This window comes from Saimiri boliviensis, chromosome 11, assembly GCF_048565385.1.
Source record: "Saimiri boliviensis isolate mSaiBol1 chromosome 11, mSaiBol1.pri, whole genome shotgun sequence".
In the NCBI taxonomy this organism is placed as follows: domain Eukaryota; kingdom Metazoa; phylum Chordata; class Mammalia; order Primates; family Cebidae; genus Saimiri; species Saimiri boliviensis.
This window is the reverse complement of record NC_133459.1, coordinates 99,395,861-99,414,698: the sequence shown is the minus strand read 5'-3', so window position 1 is coordinate 99,414,698 and position 18,838 is coordinate 99,395,861. Positions and strand designations below refer to the sequence as shown.

Sequence of the window (18,838 nt, the reverse complement as noted above, 5' to 3'; positions counted from 1 at the left end):
AGTAAATGAGATCTCAGCCATGTTCAGGCTGGTATCAAACTCCTCAACCCAAGTGATCTTCCCACCTTGGCCTCTCAACGTGCTGGGATTATAGGTATAGCCACAAACCCAGCCTGTGTTATTTTCTTTGGTTCAATATCTGTTAAAATCTTTTGCCCTTTCTTTTTTTTTGAGTTATTTCTTTTCTCATTATTTAGTTTTGAGAGTTTCTTCCATATTTGGATGCAAGTCCTTTATCAAATATATGCCTTGCAAATATTTTCTTCCAGTCTGTAACTTATTTCATTCTCTTAACTGTATTTTTTTTATAGTTAAGATACTTAACTGTTATAGTTAATAACAATTACTGTATACTTGAAAATCACTGGTAGATTTTAAGTGTTCTCACTGCACAAAAATGATAGTATGTAAGATAATACATATGTTAATTAGCTCAATTTTGCCATTCCACAGTGTATACATATTTCAAAACATATTGTACAGTATAAATATTTACAGTTTTTATCAATTAAAAATAAATTTTAAATAAGTAAAAACCCAGCCATAATCTAGACCAGGAAAAAAAAAGTTCATTTTTTGTAGACAGGAAAAAAGAAAAGATACTTAACTGTATCTTTTGAACAAAAGTGTTTCATTTCCATGAAGTTCGGTTTATCAGTTTTTCTTTTTGAGAGTCTCGCTGTGTCACCCAGGCTGGAGTGCCATGATGTGATCTCGGCTCACTGCAACCCCTGCCTCCTAGGTTCAGGTGGTAACTCCTGCCTCAGCCTCCTGAGTAGCTGGAACTACAGGCATCTGCCACCATGCCCAGCTAATTTTTATATTTAGTAGAGACAGGGTTTTACCCTGTTGGTCGGGCTGGTTTTGAACTCCTGACCTCAAGTGATCCACCCACCTTGGCCTTTCAAAGTGCTGGGGTTACAGGTGTGAGCCACCATGACTGGCTTATCAATTTTTCTTTTATGGGTTTTGTTTTTAATGTTAAGCTAAGAAATCTTTGCCTTAAACAATGTCAAAAAGATATTCTCCTATTTTTTTTTTTTCTCGTTTAAGTCTCATAGTTTTTAGTTTTACACTTAGGTCTGTGATATATCTTCAGTTAATGTTGTTACATGGTACAACGCATGGATTTTTTTTTTTTGCATATGGGTGTCCAGTTGTTCTAGCACCATTTGCTGAGATTATCCTTCCTCTTTAGAATGGTCTTTGCACCTTTGTCACAGTCAGTTATCCATATATTCATGTGTTTATTTCCAGACCCTCTGTTCTGTTCTTTTGATCTGTTTGCCTACCTTGATCCCAATACCACACTGTTTTGATTATTGCGGCCTTATGGTAACTTAAAATCAATTAGTGTTAGTCCTCCAACTTGTATTCTTTTTGAAACTTGTTTGACTTACTTATGGTCCTTTGCATTTCCATATGTATAGAATCAGCTTGCCAATTTCTCTACAAATGCTGTTGGGATTTTGATTGGGACTGCACTGAATCTAGAGATCAATTTGGGGAGAATTCATGTCTTAACAACATTGTGTTTTTCAATCCATGCATGTGGCATATCTCATCATTTATTGAGGTTATCGTTAAGTTTCTCTCAGCAGTGCTTTGTAGCTTTCAGTGTATCGTTTTTCACATTTTTTTTTTTTATCAGATTTGCCCCTAAGTATTTCACACTTTTGATAACTATAAATGGTATTGGGTTCTATTGTTGTTATTGTTTTGGTTTGGTTTGTTTTTTTGAGATAGGGTCTCACTCTGTCACCCAGGCTGAGTGTAGTGGGATGCTCATGGTTCACTGCAGCCTCAACCCCCCCAGGCTCAAGTGATCCTCCTGCCTTAGCCTCCCAAGTAGCTGGGACTGCAGGCACACACCATGCCCAGCTAAATTTTTTTTTTTTTTTTTTTTTTGTAGAGACAGGATCTCACTATGTTGCCCAGGTTGGTCTCAAACTCCTGGACCCAAGTGATCTTCCCACCTCGGAATTACAAACATGAGCCACTGCACCCAGCCAGTATTGTTTTTAAAATGTTAATTTCTGATTGTTTATTGCTGTTGTACAGAAATAAAATTGGCCAGGCGTGGTGGTTCACGCCTGTAATCCCAGCACTTTGGGAGGCTGAGGCAGGCAGATCACCTGAGGTCAGGAGTTCAAGACTAGCCTGGTTAACATGGTGAAACCCTATTTTTAGTAATTCTACTAAAAATACAAAAATCAGTTGGGTGAGGTGGCACACACCTGCAGTCTCAGCCACTTGGGAAGCTGAGGGAGGAGAATCACTTGAACCTGGGAAGCAGAGGTTGCAGTGTGCTGAGATTGCGCTACTGTACTCCAGACTGGGCAACAGAGCAAGCAAGACTCAGTCTCAAAACAAAAAGAAATAAAATTGATTTTTGTATACATTGATTTTATATCCTGCAACCTTGCTAATAAACTCACTTATTAATTCTGGTAGCTTTTAAAACAAATTCCTTTGGGGCCTGGCATAGTGGCTGACACCTATCCCAGTATTTTGGGAGGCTGGGGTGGGTGGATCATTCGAGTCCAGGAGTTCAAGACCAATCTAAGCAACATGGTGAAACCCTTTCTCTTTTTTTTTTTTTTTAAAAAAAAAAGGCGGGGGGCCGGGCGCGGTGGCTTACGCCTGTAATCCCAGCACTTTGGGAGGCCGAGGCAGGTGGATCACGAGGTCAAGAGATCAAGACCATCCTGGTCAACATGGTGAAACCCCGTCTCTACTAAAAATACAGAAAATTAGCTGGGCATGGTGGCGCACGCCTGTAATCCCAGCTACTCAGGAGGCTGAGGCAGGAGAATTGCCTGAACCCAGGAGGCAGAGGTTGCAGTGAGCCGAGATCGCGCCATTGCACTCCAGCCTGGGTAACAAGAGCGAAACTCCACCTCAAAAAAAAAAAGTATTAGCTAGGTGTGGTAGTGTGCATCTGTAGTCCCAGCTACTAGGGAGGCTGACGTAGAAGAATTGATTGAGCCAGTGATGTTGAGGCTGCAATGAGCTGTAATTGCACCACTGCACTCCAGCTCAGGAGACAGAGTGAGACTCTGGACTCAGTCAGTTTCACTGGATTTCCTACTGACAATTGTCTGCAAATAAGGACAGTTTTACTTATTTCTTTCTAATCTGGATGCCGTGTGTGTGTATGTGTGTGTGTCTGTGTGTCTGTGTGTGTGTGTGTCTGTGTGTGTGTGTGTGTGTGTGTGTGTCTGTGTGTGTGTATCATTACGTTGACTAGAACCTTCAGTACAATGTCAAGTAGAAATGATGGGGATATCTCTGTCTTCTTCCCAGAAAGCGTTCAGTCTGTCAAGTTGTTAGCTGTAGGTTTTTCACAAATGCTCTGTATCAGATTGAGGAAATTTCTGTTTTTAGGTTGCATGGAATTTTTATCAGAAGTGAATGCTGGATTTTGTCATGCTTTTTCTGTACCTATTTAAAGCATAAAAATTCTCACGTCCTTGTGTGTCTGAAATATTGTTTGAAAGAGAGCTTCATCCCCTTTTTTATTGACCTTGTCTGAGATCAAATAAAGTGACGCGGAGTGGCTTTTTCAGATTTATTTTGCTGCTTTTTAGAAACTAAATTCTGTAATTTAATTTTTAAAATTTTGGGCCGGGCACGGTGGCTCAAGCCTGTAATCCTAGCACTTTGGGAGGCCGAGGCGGGTGGATCACGAGGTCAAGAGATCAAGACCATCCTGGTCAACATGGTGAAACCCCGTCTCTACTAAAAATACAAAATAATTAGCTGGGCATGGTGGCGCGTGCCTGTAATCCCAGCTACTCAGGAGGCTGAGGCAGGAGAATTGCCTGAACTCAGGAGGCGGAGGTTGCAGTGAGCCGAGATCGTGCCATTGCACTCCAGCCTGGGTAACAAGAGTGAAACTCTGTCTCAAAAAAAAAAAAAAAAAAAAAAAAAAAAATTTGTTGTGCTGTGCACACTGGCTCATACGTGTAATCCCAGAACTTTAGGAGGTCAAGGCAGGAGGATCACTTGAACCCAGGAGTTGAAGACCAGCCTGGGCAACATAGCATGACCCAATCTCTAAAAAAAAAAAGAAAAAAGAAAAGTAAAGTTTTATTGAGTATTGTCCAGTAATTAAATCATTTTCCCTATGGCGAAACTTTTTTTTTTTTTTTTTGAGATGGAGTCTTGCTCTTTACCCAGGTTGGAGTGCAATGGCATGATCTTGGCTCACTGCTACCTCTGCCTCCTGGGTTCAAGCAATTCTGCTGCTTCAGCCTCCTGAGTAACTGGGATTACAGGTGCCCACCACCACACCCAACTAATTTTGTATTTTTGCTAGAGATGGGGTCTCACCATATTGGCCAGACTGGTCTTGAACTCCTGACCTCAAGTGATCCATCCATCTCAGCTTCCCAAAGTTCTGGGTTTACGTTGGGATCCACACCCAGCCTCCCAATGGCAAAACTTAATAGTCATTTTAAAATCATAAACATTTCAAGAAAAGAAACAAAGATTACCTCTGCTGTTACGAACTCCTCTCCTTTAAAGCAGTGTTCCTTTGTCTTTTATTAGTTTTAATATTTTATTGGCTTCTTATGATCATTTTTCCGAAGACAAAAATACAAAGTGTGAATTTTTATACCTGGTAGAATATTATTGCTCCTTTCCCAGGAATAACAGAAATGATCTACTTGAAACAATCCTAAAGGTTCCTTTTATGGTAAACCATTTAAATTGATTTTTAGTGGATCACTTAGGAAATAGACATCAGAATATGACATTCCTTTAGTATTTCCCAGAAAGCATTTTTTCTCATTGTTAATCTGGAAACACAGGAAGATTCATTTTTAAGGGGATTGTGTTTATAGGTGACATCCCCTATGTCTGAATGCTGCTCCAGAGTCAGTTGTTACAGTATAAGTAAACATAGTATTGCTTCTGTGTTCTACTTTTGGGTAAAACATTCAGCGTTGGTTTCTTTTACTGAATTTACTAATCTCAGGACACCTATTATCCTGAGAGGACAGTTGCTGTAGTTGACATGATTTTATGTAAAAATCCATTTACAAAACATTTTATATAAGTTACTTCCAGTTACTCCTCAGACAACCCATGATAACATAGTTATATTGATCTAGCAATTAAGTCTTCAGAAAAACTAAATCCTTCGTTAATAGCTACATGAATTGGTTGGTATATCCACATGGTGAAACACGAAGCCGTTTTAAAATAAGATGCATATGAAGAACTTTTAATGACATAGTAATGTTCCTAGGACAAAATTAAACATATCCTTTAATCTCGATTATAAGCATTATATATATATATATATATGTGTGTGTGTGTGTGTGTGTGTATACATACACATATATATACCCACATAAAAGACTCAAGCAAATACATTGAAATTGTAGTTTGAGTGTTAATAGTGGTTGGCCCTGGGTACTAGAATCATATGCATATTTTAATTTTTTCTTCAGAGCGTCTGCTTTGTATGTTAATTACTTTTATTTCAGAAATGTTGATTTTTTAAGTAGCAATAATCTTGTATAACACATTTTTTTTCCTCAAGTCTCTGTTTATTATATTCTTGCCCAAAGAAGATACTTTAGCCTTCTGTTATTCACTCTGTAGGACAATACATTAGAGCTAATAAGACCTGTAGTTAAATTCTTTTTGTTGTTGTTGTTATTGTTCCTGATACTAGGTTAATATTAGTTCTTTCCAACCCACCTGAAATAACTCAACTGTCTCTTCCTAAAAAGCCAACCTAAATTCCCAACCTCTCCAGTAAAAAGATTGCAGAGTTTGGGGGAAGAAAAAAGAAGACTTGAATAAAGATACCTTTTTATGGTACCAGAGTCTAAAGAGGTGTCTTTTAAACATTTTTGAAATAAATTTCACATTTCACCACAATCCAGGATACATATATACACCCATATTTATATATATATATATAAACTAAAACTAAAATTTCACTAGAATTAACTCTTTTACTATAATATTTATAATATACTGTAATATTTTCTATTATACTTCATTTTTCTTTAGATGCTGATTACAACCCCACTAAACTAGTTTTATGATCCACTAATGGGCTGTGATCCAAAGTTTGAAAAGCATTAGTCTAAAGCCCTAAAAAAATTCCTTAATTTGTTTTATAGTGGCGAGATTTCACTTTGTTTCATCTTGCCAGAACTATAGGATCTGACCATAAGCAATAAAATACATTTCATTACAAACTGTACCTGTAAAGGAGAGGAGAAACTGGCAGTCTCCTATATTTTGCCTTCAACTGGTTAAAGAGAGTTTGGCTATATCTATCAAATTTAAAAATGCAGAGCCAGGCATGGTGGCACTTGCCTGTAGTTTCAACTACTAGGGAGGCTGAGGCAAGAGGATCACTTGAGGCTGTAGAGCAAAATGAGTTTGCCTGTAAATAACTATTATACGCTAGCCTGGGCAACATAGCAATACCCCACTCCTTTTTTAAAACATGCATGTACCTAGAAGAAATTTCACTTCTAGGAATTTCTGCTACATATGGTTTTTAGGCCTATACAATACAGATGTTCTTAGACCTAATCTTTGCATGATAAAGTATATGCGTGAAGATATCCATTGCAGCATAATTCTTAGAAAAAAAATGCCAGAAACAATTTAGTGTCCTCTTATTAGGCTTCTGGTCAAGTAAATTATGGTATTATTGTAGAATAAAATACTGGGAAACTATTAAAGAAAATGAAAGATCTTTATATATAATATAGTATATTCTCCAAGATATATAGTGAAGTGAAAGAAAGTCACAGAACAGTGTATTTAATTTAAAAAAAAAAAAGTATTAACTTGCCACTGGTGAAGCCAGAAATACATCTCACAAAGCCTCTTCCTTCCTTCCTTTTAGCTTGGTTCTCTTGAGAATAGTAGGAACTCCTCTAATGATCTGTTCTAGGAAGAGCATGAAATTAGTAAGAGGGAAGTGCCAGGTTCAGTCTGTAACAGAAAAGAGCCAAAAGGTACAGGACAGGCTATTCATATGTGTTGGTTCTTCATAAGTTAGCTATTTATTTAAAAAAGACTGCATTCTTAAGTGATTAAATGTCTTTGCTCCATTCAGAAAAGCATTGAACCCCATATATAACAGCTAGCTCTTTTCTTTCCTTTTTATTTTGAGACAGGGTCTCACTGTGTCGCTGAGTCTGGAGTGCAGTGGCATGATCTCGGCTCACTGCAATCTCCACCTCCTGGGCTCAAGTGATCCTCCCACCTCAGCCTCTTAAGTAGCTGGGACTATAGGCAGGCACCACCACGCCTGCCTGGCTAATTTTTGTTGTTGCTGTACTTCACAGAGATGGGGTTTAGCCATGTTGCCCAGGCTGGGCTTGAACTCCTGGCCTCAAGTGATCCACCCGCTTTGGCCTCCCAAAGTGCTGGGATAAGCGTGTACCACCACACCAGGCCATAGCTAGCTCTTAAAAATTATTGTCTGGCATCAGCTATTTGCTGTATAACTTTTTGTCATGTTATCATTCATATTACAAGTTGTGACATTTAGGGGATCAAGAATGAAGATGCCAGAAGAAATAAGCAAATTTCTCATTTAACTGATGTCTTCCTGTGGGATCTGTGTTTGTTTGTTTGTTTGTTTGTTTGTTGTTTTAATACTTTTGAATAAAGAAAGGGGGAATTCAGTTTATAAAACAGTACCTGTTCAGAGAACACACAGTTTTCCAGCAGTTGGGGAGGGGCTTCAGAAAAGATTACAGCAGTGAGGAATTTCATTGCATTTATTCAGCCTGTAACTAAAACAAATAAAAAAGGGAAATAGCTTATTCCTATTTTGACTTCCTCTTATTGTGTCTTCGTTGCATGTGTTAGCCTTGTGATTTCAGATTAATCGGGGGTTATGTCTAGTTGTCCCCATAGAGATGAGAAGCAAAGGAAGACAAAGAGGTTGCTTCTAAAACTAAAACCCATGGTCTGTCATTTATTCCAGTTTAGCCAGTTGTAGGAATGATTTGGAAGACAGGAGAAAACCATCTTGTGTGTGTGCTGAAAATCTTTATGGAAAAGAGGCATTTATAGAATGAATTGGGAGTTTATTATGGGAAGTTGTTTTGTTAGAAAAACATGATAATATAGCTATTCTCCAAAACAGTTCTCTCACATATGTACGGGTTTGCTTATTGCAGCATTGTTTAATACAGTATTGGAAACTGTAAATGACACAAATGTCCATTACTAAGTTCCATCAATGGCTGCATAAACTGGTACAACCTTACTATGGAATATTATATAACTTTTTTAATGAGAAAGAAAACTACTGACTTAGATCTTTCAGACAGTAAGTGAAAACAAGTTGCAGAACAGTTTTGCACAATAACATCTACGTAATTAGGTTTTATACACACACACAGACACACATACACACACGTATATATATTCTTGAAGTGGAGACTGGGCAGAGAAGGTCACTTGAGGCCAGAAGTTTGAGACCAGCCTGGGAAACAAAGCAAAACCCTGTCTCTACAAAAAATAAAATTAAAAACCTTAAATCAGAAAAAGAAGTTGTCTGGGAGGATACCTAATACACTAAGAATTTTTTTTTTTTTTTTTTTTTGAGACGGAGTTTCGTTCTTGTTACCCAGGCTGGAGTGCAATGGCGCGATCTCGGCTCACCACAACCTCCGCCTCCTGAGTTCAGGCAATTCTCCTGCCTCAGCCTCCTGAGTAGCTGGGATTACAGGCACGTGCCACCATGCCTAGCTAATTTTTTGTATTTTTAGTAGAGACAGGGTTTCACCATGTTGACCAGGATGGTCTCGATCTCTCGACCTCATGTTCCACCCGCCTCGGCCTCCCAAAGTGCTGGGATTACAGGCTTGAGCCACCGCGCCCGGCAGAATTTTTTTTTTTTTCTGAGACAGAATTTCACTCTTGTTGCCCAGGCTGTAGTGCAATGACACAATCTGGGCTCGCTGCAACCTCCACCTCCCAGGTTCTAACAATTCTGCCACGTCGGCCTCCCAAGTAGCTGGGATTACAGGCATGCGCCACCACACCTAGCTAATTTTTTGTATTTTTAGTAGAGACAGGGTTTCTCCATATTGGTCAGGCTAGTCTCAAAACTCCCGACCTCAGGTGATCCGCCTGCCTTGGCCTCCCAAAATGCCAAGATTACAAGTGTGAGCGACTGTGCCCAGCCCCCATACTGAGAACTTTTAGGGAGGAAAGTGAAAGGGGATTACGGTCAGAAAGAAGTTCAGCTCTATATAGTTAAAATTTTTATGAGAAAGTATTTACTGATGATGGAATTAAAATTAAAAATTTTATAAGAATTATACACAATGGGATGTCAAGGAGACTGAATTCATTGGTAAAAATGAGCATATGATTGTATTATTATTAAATTAAGTCTCTGTTCTTACTGATTGGAAATATCTAAAGACTTTTTTTATCCATTTAATAAGATATTCTTCTTTTCTTATGCCACCCTATTCTAAGAGTAATGCCACCTGTACCTTTGCCCTGTTTCCTCATGGCCTTACTCCATCAATTACACCGTGCCTTCTCTCTTAGTGCCCCAGTTTCTTCTTTTAATACTACTTCTTGTCTTTGGCCAAAGTCTGTTTGAAACTTTCCATTCTATATTTATAAAACAAAACAAAACAAAAATCTCAATCTTGCCATCCTTTTGAGCTACGACCTTATTTCTCTTTCTCTTTTAACACTGAAATATTTAAATGACATTTGTACTCCTGCTTCTAGTTTCTCATCTCTCACTCATTTGCCTTTTGTTTCTACAACTCTAATGAAATTTTACGTTTTCAAGTTACAAGTAACCTCTAACGTCCTCTTTTAATTAGATTACCTAACTCAGCATTGGACGGTGTTGACCACCCTCGTTAAACTTCTTCCCTTGGCTTCTGTGATATTCTTGTCTTGGTCTTTCTGAGACTCCTTTATGTTTTTTTCTTCCATATTCCTCTTAAATTTAATACCTTCTGTGACTAGATAAAATGTCCTTTCCCGTAGTTCGAATTACATACTGTTCAAAATCTGCTATAGCACTTTTCATAACTGTATTGAAATACCATTGTCTCTTGCCCTATAGACTTTTAAGATCCTAAAGGGTAGGGGCCAAAATGTTACTCATTTTTGTTTGGTTTTGTGTGTGTGTGTTTTGTTTTAAAATTCCCTGTAGCTGGACGCATTGGCTCATACCTATGATCGCAGCACTTTGTGAGGCCAAGGTGGGCAGATCACCTGAGGAACTCAAGACCAGCCTGACCAACATGGAAAAACCCTGTCACTACTAAAAATACAAAATTAGCCAGGCGTGGTGGCATATCCCTGTAATCCCAGCTATTCGGGAAGCTCAGGCAGGAGAATCACTTGAACCCAGAAGGCAGAGGTTGCAGTGAGCGGAGTTTGTGTCATTGCACTCCAGCCTGGAAAAAAAAAAAAAAAAAAGAGTGAAAAAATAATAATAATAATAATAAAATTCCCTGTATCCTCAGCTTCTACTCCCATTCACTTCTTGGTCTCCAGAAGCAACTATTCTTACACATTTTTATTTGCATATATTCTTGTAAAATGTATTGCCTTGTGTGCATCAATTTGCATACATGGTATTGTATCATATAGCTTGTTCTGTTTCTTGCCTTTTATAATTACTGTGCCATTGTGGTCCCTCATGTTACCATGTCTACACATGATTTGTTGCTTCTGTCTGCTGTGTCATACTCCATAGTATACATTTATTTTACTGAGTCTCATATGTGGCTTTTTTTTTTTTAACATGGCAAGATAGGGTCTTGCCATGTTGCCCAGGATGGTCTCAAACTCCTGGGCTCAGGCAGTCCTCCCGCCTCAGCCTCTCAAAGTGATGGTGTTACAGGCGTGAGCCACTGCGCCTGACCTCCTATTTGACATCGTGTCTACACCTAACATAGCACTGTGGTACATAGAATATGTTAGCTGAATGAATCAACAGATATTTCCTGAGACTTTCTTCTTAGATTTACTCTTTTCTTCAGTGGGTGATTTCATCAATTTTATCGGTTTCTGTGGGTGGTTAACACCCAGATTTGCTATTCTTTTATACCTCTACTCATAAATCCAAGTGCCTTTTTGACATACATACCTAAATATCCTATATCGCAATCTCAGCATCCTTCCCTAAAAGCCTGTTTGTTCTGCCTTTGTTCTTTGTTTTGGTTGATGGCATCACCAACCATCCACTCACCCAAGCTAAATGCTTCAGAGTATCTGTGTGTCTTCCCTCTTCGTATCTAATCAGGTGCCAAAACCTGTTGGTTCTTCCTCCAGTATACCTGAAATTTGGTCTCTGTCTCCCTCTTATATTTTGACTTTAGATCCAAATGGTCTCTGGATCTAGCTTCCTACCTGATACTCTGCTACTCATCTTATATCCTAGATTTGTAGCCTGACCATCATTAGTATCTATTTGGTCTTGTTTTTCTCTTTAAAAACTTCTCGTGACTCTTTGTTGCCTAGAAGATTAAGGTTAAAGACATTTCATTCAAGACATTTATAGACTGGCTAGAACCTAGTCTCATTTCCTTCCAGTCTACTAGCTGTAAACCTAACCTCTGTAGCCAAATTACACGTTTTCATTCTCCCATAACCTTCTTTGAGCTGTTCCCTTGTTTGGAATACTGCTTTACTTTCCTTCTTCACACACAGAACCCTTCACATAAGAAATGTACCCAGGCTGGGCGCAGTGGCTCACGCCGAGGCAGGTAGATCATCTGAGGTCAGGAGTTTGAGACCAGCCTTGCCAACATGGTGAAACCCCGTCTCTACTAAAAATACAAAAATTAGCCGTGTGTAGTGGCACTCACCTGTAATCCCAGCTACTCGGAGGCTGAGGCAGGAGAATCGCTTGAACCCGGGAGGTGGAAGTTGCAGTGAGCCGAGATTACGCCATTGCACTCCAGCCTGGGCAACAAGAGCAAGACTCCATCTCAAAAAAAAAAAAGAAGTGTACCCAATACATGTTCATAGAATTGAATTATGCATAACATGATTTCTCTTTTTCTTTTGTCTACACTAGATTAGTGATAATAGGAAAATTTATATATTTGTGATGATAAGCATCACAGATTATGGGGATTTGTCTATATTCTTTATGTTTACTATTTATTTTTTCTCACTAAATGTAAGCTCCTCAGGGGGACAGGTCCTTAATCTTATTCACCACTGTATCCTAGGTATCTAGAACCAAGTAAGTACTTCAGAAGTATTTGTCCTATAAGAGAATGAGTTCAGGTCCTATAAGGCTCAAAATAGATTGCTATTTATTAATTTATATTTCTCAGAAAAGATGCTTAACTATAGTAATATAGTTGCATAACTTTTACTGTTATTGATAATTTCCATTCAGTGACATTATTTACATCATACCCTGTATTAAGAAGGAACAGTTTGTTCTTCGGACAGGAAATCGTTGCTTGGTGTTTTTTCTTTCTTTGTAGTGAAGGATACCACATAATTGGAGTATGTCCCTTTGCTCACTATTTTGTATTCATCTAAAGAAAAAATCGTTTGGAAATTATTTTCTATTATTTGTTAATTTTCAACTGACATTTAATCTTGGTGTCCTTTCCTATCAAATTGGGATGTGATCATCTGCATTCCCTGACTGGTTTGTAATGGGAACTTTGAGTATCAGATTGGTGAAAAAAATAGTACAATATTGTTTGTCTTTCTTCATCTGGATATATACAAAAATATTATTTCCCATACTTTTCAGGTAAGAACCTCTGTGATCATCTGTCTAAATTACACAGGTTCTATATCTTTCAGAATGTATTGACTGATCCCCCATTTCTCCTGTGATTTTTTTTTTTTTTTTAGATTTGCTTTTTTATTTTTTGTCCTGCTTTATTGTTGGTGGTTTTATTTGTTCTTTTTTTGCTTGGTTTTTTTTTTTTTTTTTTTTTTTTGGCTTTCACAGAATCTTTATCATCCCCTTTTGTCTGTTTGCTCTCCAAATTGATAACTCTGAGTTCTTTAACCTTTAAAATGTCTCATTCAGACTCTTGTCCATCTTTTTCTGTATTTGTCATAGGACAAATGACATCTTCACACCAGACCTAGAAATTGTTAAAGGAAGAAGGTGCCAAACAGAGTCTTAGAGGCCTAGAATAGAGCCAGTTTTCCTGTTCCTTATGGGATTAAAATGGAAAAGGGGGTCTTGGTTATTCTATTCTTATCTGGTGAGATTTAAAGTTTCCATATGGTGTTGCCACCCTTCAGAATAAGAAGGAAGAGCCCATGTCGCCAAAGATTACTCTGTTCTTATCCATGCGTATCCCAATCCTCTTTAGCACACTTCTTTTTTTTCTTAGAGATGGGTCTTACTGTGTTGCTCAGGCTGGTCTCAAATTCCTGACCTTAGGTGATCTTCCTCCTTCAGTCTGCCAAGTAGCTGGAATTATAGACATGAGCCACTGCATCTGTAACTTTTTTTTAAGTATACTTTTTTTTTAACTTTCATTTTAAGTTCAGGGATACATATGCAGGTTTATTATATAGGTAAACTAATGTCACGGGGGGTTGTTGTACAGATCATTTCATCACCTCTAGAACCCAATAGTTATTTTTTCTGGCCGTCTCCCTTATCCCACCCTCTACCTCCAAATAGGCCCCAGTGTCTATTGTTCCCCTCTTAGTGTCCATATGTTCTCATCATTTCACTCCCACTTATAAGTGAGAACACATGGTATTTGTGTATTAATTTAGTAAGGATGATGGCTTCTAGCTCCATCCGTGTTTCTGCAGAGGACATGATCTCATTCTTTTTTATGGCTGTGTCGTATTCCATTGTGTATATATACCACATATTCTTTATCCAGTCTACCACAATGGGCACTTAGGTTGATTCTGGGCCTTTGCTGTTGTGCATAGTGTTGTGGTAAACATTCATGTGCATGTGTCTTTATGGTAGAATGATTTATATTCCTTGGGATATATACTGAGTAGTGGGATTGCTGGTAGTTCTGTTTTTAGGTCTTTGAGGAATTGCTGTACTGCTTTCCACAATGGTTGAACCATTAGTGTATAAGTGTTCCCTTTTCTCAGCAACCTTGCCAGCATTTGTTATTTTTTGACTTTTACAATAGCCATTCTGACTAGTATGAGATGATATCTCATTGTGGTTCTGATTTGCATTTCTCTAATGATCAGTGATACTGAGCTTTTTTAAATGTTTGCTGGTCATATGTATGTCTTCTTTTGAAAAGTGTCTATTCATGTCCTTTGCCTACTTTTTAGTAGAATTGGTTTTTTTCTTGTAAAATTGAGTTCCTTCCTTATAGATGCTGGATATTAGACCTTTGTCAGTTGCATAGTGTGCAAATATTTTCTCCTCTTCTGTAGGTAGTCTGTTTACTCTGTTGATAGTTTCTTTTGCTGTGTAGAAGCTCTTAAGTAATTAGATCCCATTTATCAATTTTTGCCTTTGTTGCAATTGCATATGGTGTCTTTGTCATGAAATCTTTGCCTGTTCCTGTGTCCAGAATGGTATTGTCTAGGTTGTCTTCCAGGGTTTTTATAGTTTTGGGTTTTACATTTAACTCTGTAATCCATCTTGAGTTAATTTTTGTATATGGTGTAAGGAAAGGATCCAGTTTTAATTTTCTGCATATGGTTAGCCAGTTATCCCAGCAACGTTTATTGAATAAGGAGTCCTTTCCCCCACTGTTTGTTTTTGTCAGCTTTCTTGAAGATCAGTTGGTTGTAGATGTGTTGCTTTATTTCTGGGCTCTCTATTCTGTTCCATTGGTCCATGTGTTTGTTTTTGTACCAGTACTATGCTGTTCTGGGTACTGTAGCCCTGTAGTATAGTTCAAAGTTGGGTAGTATGATGCCTCCAGCTTTATTCTTCTGCTTAGGATTGCCCTGGCTATTCAGGCTCTCTTCTGTTACCATATGAAATTTTTAAATAGTTTATTCTAGTTCTCTGAAGAATGTCATTGGTAGTTTGATGGGAATAGCATTGAACTTGTAAATTGCTTTAGGCAGTATAGCCATTTTAATGGTATTGATTCTACCAGTTCATGACCATGGAATGTTTTTCCATTTGTTTGTGTCATCTCTGATGTTTTTGAGCAGTGTTTTGTAATTCTCATTGTAGAGATCTTTCACCTCCCTGATTAGTTGTTTTCCTAGCTATTTTATTCTATTTGTGGCATTTGTGAATGGGATTACATTCCTGATTTGGCTCTCAGCCTGGCTGTTATTGGTGTATAAGAATGCTAGTGATTTTTGTATGTTGATTTTGTACCCTGGACTTTGCTAAAGTTGTTTATCAGCTGAAGGAGTTTTTGGGCTGAGACCATGGGGTTTTCCGTAGTCTATATTTCTATATCTATTCTAGATACAGAATCATGTCCTCTGCAAAGAGGAATAGTTTGACTTCCTCTCTTCTTTGGATGCCTTTTATTTAGTTCTCTTGACTGATTGCCCTGGCCAGGACTTCCAATAGGAGTGGTAAGAGAGGGCATCCTTGTCTTTTGCCAGTGTTCAAGGGGAATGCTTCCAGCTTTTGCACATTCAGTATGATGTTGGCCGTGAGTTTGTTGTATACTTCTGTTCTGAAGATAAAGGCAGGCTTAAGTTGGGATTACTTGGACTTAATAGATGGCAGTGGTCAACTTTAGCGTGCACGATTTCACCATGTATTTGTGCCTTATTGCGATGACCATTGCCAGATTATATTTAAAATTCTCACTAAACACCCCACAATGCAGTGATAGCCACCTTTTACTTTTAGTCTTGCCCTTTTTACTCTTTTCTCATTTTGTTCTCTAGAGAAGAATTTGAGTCCCAATCTGTCTGACTGCTGGTTGGAACCAAATAGCTAGCTCTAGCTACTTCTCTCTACATAAGGCTACAGAGACAGCAGAAATTACCATCTTTCCATCTGCCAACTTGTGACATGGAGCCTGTTCTTTCTCTTAATATGTTACTTAGATATTCCATTCCACCTTCTGTCATTAGGATGTATGATTACACTGTCCTTGCTTCTGTTTGCCTACCCTGGCATCCTGCTCTCACCATGGTGTGGGTCTTAAAGTATTACTGTCCCCTTTTTCATTCTGCCGTGTCTCTTTTCACACCCCACCTCCACTTCCCCAACAAACTTCTTATTCCTGTTACTTGATAACTTCTAAATATGAATACTTTCTACTTCTCAACCAAGATTAGGCCCTCTTCCCAGGACCTTACTTATGAGCAGCTTGTTTCTTGGCATGTTTCTTTAAAATATCAGTCTGTTTATAATTTAAGAAACTTGCTTCAAATAAAATTTTAGAATTAAGACCCAGCCCACAATTATATAGCTTCAGATCTCTCTCCCATAGAGTACCTTAACTAGAGGAAATGAAGATATCCTTTCACATCTTGTTTGCTGAGCTCTTTTAAAATACATTAACCTTGAAGTTTTCTGCACTGTCTGTTAATAGTGAGTGAAAGAGCCCAGCACATCTCTAAAAAAGTTTTTCAAGTTCATAGGATTAACTTAAAGTATCACACACAGCTCTAGTCTATAGGCTGGGTTTCCTTGTGTAATACTTCAGAGACACTTTTGGTTTGTGTGGGCCCTCTACCTGAACCCTGCCAACCTTGTGGTGTTTCCTGTAATTCATTAAATTGCCGATTGCTCCATTTGTGTGTCAGAACCCACCCACTTCCAGGGTTGGCCTTTTCCTTCCTATTCCTTGTGAATGTAAAGTCTAAGTCTTAGAAAATTCCAATCTCAAATAAATTGTACTTGGTGTTCCTCTAAACATTAATGATATTATTTAGAAAACATTTAAACAGAGAGGCTGTTTGTTCATTGCTGCTGTTAGGCCTTATACTTGTCTGGCAAATTTTAAGCTCCCTGAGGGCAGTGGACTACGTCGTACATAGTCACATCTCTATTCTGATATCATTACTCAAGTCACTTATAATACACAGTACCCAGCAAACATTAAGTATTCAATCAAACCATTCAAAGCATGGGCTCTGCAAATCATGCACAAGTCCAGAAAACTTTCCCAGACTTCTCCAGTGAGATTTTGGTTGTTTAACCCTGATAACACAGAGATGTGTTGCGTTATTTGTTTTTTGTTACATTATGTATATTTGACGTTAAGCCAAACCTCTCCTGGTTTATAGATTTTATAACATTTGTTAGTTTAAGTAAAACAATAATACTGATTGTTTATCATTTCTATTAGTATTTACATGTTTATTATAGCTTAAATTGTTTTAAATGATAGATTCAGGATTCAGATTTCTTGCATTCTTCATTCCATTCTAGTGTTTCTCAAACTTTTTGGTCAGTAATGCATATTGAAAAGTAGGCTTTGTATTGTGACCCAGGGTACACACTTACGTTCTTATTTTAGAAGAAGAGTTTCTCAAAATGCATTTTGTAACATTCAGTGTTGTGCAGTGTTTTCTATTCTGTTGTGTTTCATTTTTAAGTTGCTGATCAAGACCTACTAAATTGAAATTCATTCCTACAAAGTCCTGGGGCTATATTTCTGTATTATTCAATCAGCTAACATAGTCAGTACTTAACTGTATATATCACTTACTATTCTTCACTACCTAATTAGCTTTGTGACCTTGGGAAAGTCATGTGTTTAATATTCAGTTTTTCTATAAAATGAAGATAATAGTGCTGTTTGCTTCATATGGAATGTTGTTAGGAATAGATTAGATATGTAAAATACTCAGCACACCATTTAGCAGGCAATAAAAGATAGAGTGTGAACATCTCTGTTGTTTCTGCTGTCGTTTTTGTTAAAATTACTTTGATTTGACCCTCCTGTTTTAGAAATATTGTATGTAAAACATATATTATGTGTAACTTAACTTTTCTTGTAACTTTTATTAAATATATTTACATTTTATGTTGTTTAACTGGAGGTATAATTTGGTTATAGTGAAATGCACAGATCTTAAATATTTCAATTCAATGTGTTTTTACAGATGCACACATCCACATAACCCACACCACTATCAAGACACAGAACATTCTTATCACACCAGGATCTGTGCTCCTTCCCAGTCAATCATCCCCCTGTCCCCAGAGGAAAACACTGTTCTGATTTTTTGTTCACCATAGTTCAGTTTTGTTTATTCCACGACTTCATCTAAACAAAGTCACACAGAACATACTCTTATGCCTGGCTTCTTTTTGTTGCTGAGTATGATGTTCAGGTTCATCAGTGTTATATGTCAGCATTTTGTTCCTTTTTATTGCTGTATAGTATTCCATTGTATAAATGCACCACATTTTGTTTATTCTCCTGTTGATTGACATCTAATTATTTCTAGTTTGGGGCTATTGTGAATAAAGCTGCTATAGATAATTATATAAAAGTCTTATAGAAATGTGTTTTCATATCTTTTTGATTAATATTTAATATTTACAATTAAGATTTATGTAACTATATGAGAAATTTCCAGATCAGTTTCCAAAGTAGTTGTGCTATTTTGTATTCTCACTAGCAGTGTATGAGTGTTCTAGTTACTCTACATTCTTTCCAACATTTGATGTTGTCAGTCTGTAATTTTAGCCATTCTAGTAGTGGCTGTATAGTGGTATTTTCTTATTTTTTTAACTTAACACCTCCCTGATCCTTAATGACTTAAGCACTTTTTCATAGGCTTTCACCTGTTGTGATTTTCTCTTCAGGACTGTGATGCGTCTCTATTTTTGTATATCATATAAGGTATGCATCTTCTCATTGTACTTTGAGAAATGTAAGGTCTAAAAAAAAAAAGGGATTAGGATCTAATGTATCATTTAAAATAACACTTTTTTCAGTTG

The 18,838-nt window shown here is 37.6% G+C and overlaps 1 protein-coding gene across 4 annotated transcripts in view; it reads left to right on the top strand.

Moving 5' to 3' along the window:
- Positions 1 to 18,838, top strand: part of CTTNBP2NL (CTTNBP2 N-terminal like) — a 65,457-nt gene that overhangs the window by 26,383 nt on the left and 20,236 nt on the right. The window contains exon 1 of one of the 4 annotated variants that reach the window (XM_074381247.1): positions 13,531 to 18,740. The exons of the other annotated variants lie outside the window; for them this stretch is intronic. Within the exon in view, the coding sequence (XP_074237348.1) occupies positions 18,711 to 18,740 (30 nt within the window). The 5' untranslated portion in view covers positions 13,531 to 18,710. Of the gene's footprint in view, positions 1 to 13,530; positions 18,741 to 18,838 lie in introns of those variants that run through there. 4 annotated transcript variants of the gene reach the window in all.